Raw genomic sequence first — 7,836 nt, 5'->3', positions numbered from 1 at the left:
TGCTGAAATGTGCTATACAAATAAAGCTGCCTTGCCTTGCCTTGATTTGTTGTATTCATCAGGTGCGTCTACTGGCTGAGCCAGTGAAATCAGCCCGTAAGATTAGGCAAGAAGCTCGTCTGAGGGCTCAAGCAGAGAAATTGGAGAAGAAGCTCGGCCTGACTCCTCTCACTCCTGGGAAAGTAAAAAGCGAAACCCCCAACAAAGGTAGTAAATCCAAGTCTCTAGTCATGTTCATCTGTTTTAAAAAGTCAAATGTTGAGGTCAGAAAGTATAAATGTTTTTTTGATGATTACATCAGTGTTATATGTACAGTATATGTATATATGCATATTTTATATGTCTAAAACAGACCCACAGGGCTTCTACAGCTCATACAGACTACCACCCAGACCTGCCAGCGTTGGAAGGTACCTACCAGAGAGCAATCAACCCAGCACTTACAACCAGAGCACCAGCAGCTACCCCACTCTGGGTGCAGGGGTCACCTCACAGAAGGAGGTCATCTCCCCCAACTACCAGGGCCTGCCTAGCCTGCAGTTTGGACAAAATGGCTCAGCCCTTAATTATAAGACAGTAAGTGAGACTGTGAATGGTTATTCTAGAGCGTCTGGTGACCAGAGTGTTTGTATAACTCCACATAATGCTCTTAGTGACTACTCCCATACTTTTAAATCTGAGCCCAATGCGGTGCACTGCTCTCCTCTGCACAGACCCTCCCCCAGTGGGAGTGCTCCTCCTCCCGCCTCCTTTTCCCCCAGGCCTACCTCTGAGGGCCTCTTTAGCAGGCTCAATGTACTCCACAGGGCTGCAGGAGATGTCGCAGCAGAGGTCAGAGGTCATGGTCTCCCTCTGCTCTCAACTCTCCCCATTCCCCCACAAGATCCCACATGTGAACCTGAGGAAGTTAAGCAGGAAGAGGTGTGGTCAGACAGCGAGCACAACTTCCTGGACCATGATATAGGCGGAGTCGCCGTGGCACCATCACACGGCTCCATCCTGATAGAGTGTGCACGGCGGGAGCTTCATGCCACCACCCCTATCCTCAGGCCAAACCGCAACCACCCCACCCGCATCTCCCTGGTCTTCTACCAGCACAAGTCTCTAAATGAACCAGGCCACGGGATGGCTATGTGGGACGCCAAAATGGCCAAGCGGGAACGGGAACGGGAGGAGGAGGCAGAAAGGTTAAGGATGGAGGACTGCCTGAGCAAATGTGTTGGAAAGAATGGCACCGGAGCTGGAGGTGTGGAACTTGAGGAGGAAACAGGGGAGGAGGCAGAGGAGACCAGGAAGATGATGAGCGTCCCCACACGGCTAGCATGGACTCTTCCGAGGGATGGTGTCATCACAGTGTCCCCTTATGCCCTTACCCAAGTGACGGGCCCTTACAATCGCTGGACTTAGTCAGCATGTTTTACACAAACACACACACACAGAAAACTCCTACATCCTGTACTTCTGCCTTACCTCAATCAACTTCATACTGCGACTCTTATTTTTACGTCGTTTTCATTGTGCTTTTCTAGTATCTGTTTGTTGACTTTGTCCTTCTTCATCTCTGCCTTCAAAGGGATGATGAAGACCAAAGTTGGTTGGCTTTTTAACTGTGAGTTTCTGTGTTTTTATTGTAAAGAGATGGTGCTTTGAAGCATTTTAAAGATTTTTAAACTGGTTTTATATACATGATTAATAACAAAAAAGCATTGATTATTTATTCTGATCGTTACGATTTCTATTTAATTCCTGGTGTAAGCCTGTTTACTGCAAGATTTCTATGATAACCTGCATTATGTGTTGAGAATTTATGTTGTACAGTAGGACTATGCTCTTTATTTCAGCGAATAGTTCGATTTTTATAAGATGACTCTGATTGGCTTTTACATTGGTGCCATTCTCACAGTAACCTCTGTTAAACTCATTACATTACATCATGTATAAAATAAGACTAATATTGTGCATATATTTACCATAGATTGTCACTTGTAGCATTGTGCTTTTCCTTCTGCTGCCTCTGACTTCTGTTGGCAGTCAATGAAAGAAATCTACTTCTTCAGTTTGTTGTTTTGTTAATTTTTAGATTTTTGTCTGGATGGTTTGTCTTTTATTCACAGATATGTATGGCATATTAAGAAGCACTTTTTTTATTTCCCTAAACCTAACTTGAAAAAGGTCCCAATCCATAGGCCTGAATATGTATGTACAGATATAGATATATATGACAGTCTAGCATGAACCTGGTTTTATTTTTTACAGTATTTGATTTTCATCCATTTGATTGAAAATGGCATACATATCTCATGCAATTCAAAACTTAGCACAATGAGGAATCGTGAAATGCTGCAACAATGAAGTGCTTAGAATTGATGGCTCTTAACTTGTGTTCATCTTTTGAAAAAAGAAATTGAAAAAAAATTGAAAAAATCTTTCACAGGGCACAAGTGTGACTATAGGATTTCAAAAACGTACTGTACATTTTGATGGTGCTAATAAGACAAAGAAGTGTCAGATACAGTATGTCAACAGAATATTTCTAGATTTAATGTCCATTCTCTGAATTTGAAAACAAAACTGTGTCAGCCGATCCTGAATAATCAAGCTATTTCTTATTTTTCCTCCTCTGTGCTTTTGTTGGTCAACCACTCAAACATCAGATCCCAGTCAGACAATTCCTCAAGACGTTTTTGGGTGCTCGACCCTTGTGAAGAGCGTTTACAGATTATTTTTACAGGGTCTAGGGTTGGTGTCAACTCTTGGTAAATCATGATCTTTATTTTGTATTACACATGAATGAGAAGCTCCACATTTTAAGAACTCATCAATGACATTTTAGCACAACCGATAAAAGACCTTTCACTGATATTCACACTAACACTGGTGGTATAATGTTTCCTTTTGGTGCTAATAGCAAAAGATGTCAAAATACTTGCATTGACTTGACCTGGTTATATACTGTACAGTGATGGCATGGTGCTTTTCTAAAACTCAGCACACACTGATCTGGTATATGAATCGATACCTTGGTAGTTTTATAATTTTTCTGGATGATTACTGGCTGACAAACTGAAATGCGTCGGTATGTCTATCATTGATCATGTTGTTTTTCAAGTAAAAAGCAACTTATTGTGCAGATGTCCATTTTGAGTTCAAATGTCTTCCACAGATAACCAAACTGCAAAAATTGCATTATACACACAAAATAAAATGAATGTAAACTGTTTTTAAATCACAGATTTGACATGTTTTAACACAACATGACAAAGTTACAGTTGTAAAGTTTCTTTTGATTTACTGTGGGGCACGTTCTCAGTCCACCATGAAAGTCTTTGTATCAACGAGGAACTAACAACTAGCACCAGCATTGAAAAATCTGAAAAAAAAACTTTTATTAGTAGAAAATGTGTAAATATGTACGTGAACCATTTTGTTTTTACTGTACTGTTAATGGTGTTTAGACAAAGATGATCTTGCTTATTTTGAAACTGAATTACTGTACGTTGCTCAAAGTATATCCAGTTTAGACTTGAGAAGAGCCTAAATTTAGCTTTCCTTATATGGAAGTCTGATCTCTTTTTTTGGATTGTGAAATAAAGTCATATTTATATTTTGGACCTGATCAATATTTCCTCTGTCCTGATTTGTTGTGTGTGCATGTGTATGTGTGTAATAAAAATGAAGACACAAACTTGGACAGTTAACTGTTCAATTACATGTAAGGGTTTTTTAAAGCATTTATTTTCTAAACACACAGAACACATTTTATGATTTACTTTTAATAATAAATAAAAAAAGCCAAAAAAATCTTTTTTCTCTCTGAATTTCCCACACTCACATACTGTGTGACTCACTGTGGAATTTCAGTTAAGTTATTTAGAGTCCTCTTTATTTCTGTCTGGGGATAAATCACTACTTGTTTTTGTACACTTTGTCGCCAGAACTGGTAATATGATTTATGTTTCTTTTCTCTTCTCAAATGACATTGAAGATGTAAGAAAATCATTTACTGCTGCTGACTGAGATGAATACTTTATTAACTTAAACAAACACAAGAGTGCTTCAGTAGTTTAGTGAAATTTTAAAGAAAATGTGAATCATGTATATCATATTGTAATCATAATGGTTACAATATGTAACCATTGTAACATAACTTAAGCATATTTGGAAATAAGTGCTGAGCTCTGCTGTATTTATCAATGCACTGGCCTTTTTGAATCTTACAACAATTCAAAAAGACACAAAAGAACATAAACATATGAGTGGAAGAAAAGTGTTTGCATATATATATTTTTTAAGTTAAATAAATTTAATTAATTAAAATTAATGTCGAGCCCAAGTCAATGTATCATACTGAATCAATCAGTTTTCTTTTTAAAAGACATTTTTACAATTCTGTCTACACCATTGTAGTTGGACAAGAATTGCAGGGATGGACCAATCCAACCTCTCCACCGATGCCTTTTCTGATAGTCTCTTTTTCCACATTTAAGATTTCTATACGGGAGGGCGTGGGATTGGGTTTTTACATTAGGTAACATGAGTTCAGGCATCGCTATGGTATTAAAGACTGAGTAGGGCAGCTCGCTGTGACTTAATGAAAGCAACGGTGCAAGAAGTACTCAGATCTTTTACTTAAATAAAAATAGTAATACCACATTGTAAACATACTCTTCATTACAAGTAAAACTAATGCCAACACAATGTTGGTGCATAAGTACATAAGTATTATCATCAAAAAATACCTAATGTATTATAATTATGGATGCAACAATGTGTTTTTAAATTTAATGTTGCAACTGGTAAAGGTGATTTTATTTACTGCTGGATAACAAGAATTTATAACTGTCTAAAATGTAATTTACAGCTCATTATAGAGTGAACTATAAGGAATTAGTAGGGAGTGACACAGAGAAATTGAATTTAGCTGCACTTGGAGTGATGGCGTTGAAGTAATTACACCATGAAGGCAATCGGTGAAGAATTTAAACAGTCATGTAACCTTACTCTTTATGATTAATTCATTAAAAGGTCATTAATGTATGGACAACTAGAGAAACAAAAAAGTCATAGTGAGGATTCAGGCAAATTGGAAATCACATGTATATCATCAATCATATGTACTGTCACACAAGCTTTGATTTGACATTACACAAGGATGGGTTAGTCTGTCAACAAAAAACAGCTCTTGTCACTTGTCACTCTTTCACAAATGAAACACTATGTTTGTCTTATTCAAATAATATTTTCTACATAAATACCACAGCTTCTCTGTGGAGCTACGTGTCATGCTTAAATGCCTGAAATATAAATACTGAAATATTTGGAAAGGACACTGGTACATACACTTCACCTTTTTCCCCCGAATAAAATGACCAGTACCATGAGGGAGGATTTATCATAATACACATTTTTTTAATGTATATAAATAGGTGCAGTAAGGATGTTCATAATATGGGCACCTCATATGCATATTGGGCCTCTTTTACAAAGTAAAGTGGTGGGTTTGTAAGAGCTCAAAACAAAACTGTCAGAAAGGAAACTGGGAGCCCATGTCCGTAATACATTTTTGTTTTAATTCTACCTGCATTAACATTATCTATTCAAGCCCATTTCCGCCAATGTGATGAAAAAAGATCCTTTAAGTCTAAAAATAATGACTGGTACATCAAAGTAATGACTTAGTTTCTGAAAATGATGACTTAATATTGAGATAATATCTCCAAATAATTAGAGATTTTCTGAAAATAACGACTTAGTACCTCAAAATAATATGAAGTTTTTTGGAAAAAATTAAAAGCTTTCTCAAAATAAAGTCATTATTTTGAGATGCTGATCATTATTTTGAGAAATGTTCTCACTATTTTTGAAATAGCCTACCAACTCATTTAATGACTTTCATAACATATATTCATAACTATTATTTTGTCATCACCTTGGCGAAAATGGGCTTCCATACCTATTTTACTTGTATTTGATATATCTACATCAAAACTATTGAATTTGATTGTGTCCTTTCTTTAGTTAACTGGCCTTCGGTGGCTTCCGTAGGTGTGTGAGTGGCTGGAGTGTGACGCAGAAGCGCTGAACAGGCAGAACATTTCTACTGTCAAGATGGCGACATCCGAGCCGGTAAGAGAGATAAGAGATGGTGAAATAAATCGACTAATATTCATGGAAAGACTAGCTAAATCTTAACTGTATCTTGCGACTTTGTTATCTAATCCTGCTTCCTTGAAACGGTATCTCCAATATTTGGGAAATGATTGTTTCGGCTCCCTAATGTGGACCACAGTTAGCAGTCAGTTAGCATGCACAGCAATGTGATGGATAAAAGGCAAGGGAGGGACTCACTGCACGTCGTTCATTCAAACTCCAGTCAATGATTTGTTTTAATCTACTCCGATATTAGTTAACACCCTGGTGGTCATAATTAACTATTAGCACCTTTTAATTGCCCATACGATGATAATATTAATTGAGTGTTTGACAATCTTGACACGTGTGTATCTAGCTAGCTCGTAGTTAGCTTAGCATGTCTGCTAAAACTAGTGCTAGCGATGTTAACTTACCTAACTGTAGCGTTAGCATGTATTTTACCAATTTAATATTAACGGGTTTTTTACCGACCAAATGATAGCTGTTTTTCTGTGAGCTTTTAACGTGTAATTGTTATAATTCTTTGACGCTGTAGAGCTGCATACTACTGTAAAATAATCAACTCTATAATTAATTAACAATACTTTAACATTAACACTTAACATTAACTCACATTTAGATAGAATAGCAGTGTAACTTTGTTTCATAACATTTAATAGTGTGTGTGTGTTAGCTATGGTCCCTCAGAAAAATCTACCATGATGTTTATGTGATGGCCGCCTATAAAGTAGATGATTTTGATAATGGATATAGAGATGTTGCAAAAACGATTATTTACTTTTAGATACCGATACCTGAACTTTCGAATCTACAATACCCCCATTTTTAACAGCTGTATACAACTAACCCCTTGTGAAAGTGATATAATTGCTATCCTTGTTGTATGCCCTGGTTTAGGTTAAACCCTTTTTAAACCATGAAACACATACAGTGAATGAATGTCATATAACTTTATTTTATTATCCAGTTCGACAGTTATAATGGAAAAGATTAAACTAATTTATCGTAATATCATTTTCAGGAATAAATTACGTGGTATCGATCGGTGAATAGACTCACATACTTACCAATACCAGCATTTTAGGCAGTATCAGAAGCATTTCTGATACTGGTATCATATTTTGGAACAACTCTAATAGTTTAGGGTATGTACTAAAAATGTATCCCAAGGTTAGTAAAATATTATTAATTTAATATTAATATCCCACCTCAGATTTGCATGAAAACCTGTACCTGTTTTCAATTTTTGGTGGCGGTCAATGAACACACAGGCTGACATGGATAAATTAATAATTGTCTTTTGTATTCCAAGATATGTGTTTGTGTGTGTCCCTGCAGAAGGCACCCGAAACTGTAGAACCACCAACTGAAAGCCAAGTCGTTGCAAATCCTGAGCAATATATCAAGCACCCCTTGCAAAACAGGTGAGAATAAAACAGCTGCCGTGTGCTTGTACTCAAAGACTGCAGTATTCGGATTAGTTGAGATTTAGACACTAATTGTAATACAGTATGTGTCAGTTAAACAGCATATTTGTATACTCAAAACTTTTACATTGTTGAAACAGTTTTATGACATTTTGCAATAAATACTGTAAGCCATGTGCTTGATAACATATGGTCTACTGCAGTTAAATAGGACCCAAAATGGGGTTTTGATATATATATATATACACACACACAC

General features: G+C 36.7%; 2 protein-coding genes across 3 annotated transcripts in view; both read left to right on the top strand.

Moving 5' to 3' along the window:
* tet1 (tet methylcytosine dioxygenase 1) overlaps positions 1 to 3,616 on the top strand; it is a 31,064-nt gene extending 27,448 nt beyond the window's left edge. Inside the window, exons 11-12 of the mRNA XM_032540700.1 lie at positions 63 to 207; positions 353 to 3,616. Coding sequence (XP_032396591.1) covers positions 63 to 207; positions 353 to 1,407 — 1,200 coding nt within the window. The 3' untranslated portion in view covers positions 1,408 to 3,616. The remainder of the gene's footprint in view (positions 1 to 62; positions 208 to 352) is intronic.
* A 2,447-nt stretch (positions 3,617 to 6,063) lies between these two features.
* Positions 6,064 to 7,836, top strand: part of eif4e1c (eukaryotic translation initiation factor 4E family member 1c) — a 12,851-nt gene continuing 11,078 nt past the window's right edge. The window contains exons 1-2 of one of the 2 annotated variants that reach the window (XM_032540746.1): positions 6,064 to 6,126; positions 7,492 to 7,577. In XM_032540746.1, coding sequence (XP_032396637.1) covers positions 6,109 to 6,126; positions 7,492 to 7,577 — 104 coding nt within the window. In that variant the 5' untranslated portion in view covers positions 6,064 to 6,108. Of the gene's footprint in view, positions 6,136 to 7,491; positions 7,578 to 7,836 lie in introns of both variants that reach the window. The other variant, XM_032540745.1, reaches the window with a different exon arrangement.

The sequence above is a fragment of the Etheostoma spectabile genome, chromosome 17, assembly GCF_008692095.1.
Source record: "Etheostoma spectabile isolate EspeVRDwgs_2016 chromosome 17, UIUC_Espe_1.0, whole genome shotgun sequence".
NCBI classification, from domain to species: Eukaryota; Metazoa; Chordata; class Actinopteri; order Perciformes; family Percidae; genus Etheostoma; species Etheostoma spectabile.
This window is presented reverse-complemented; position numbering and strand designations above follow the sequence as displayed.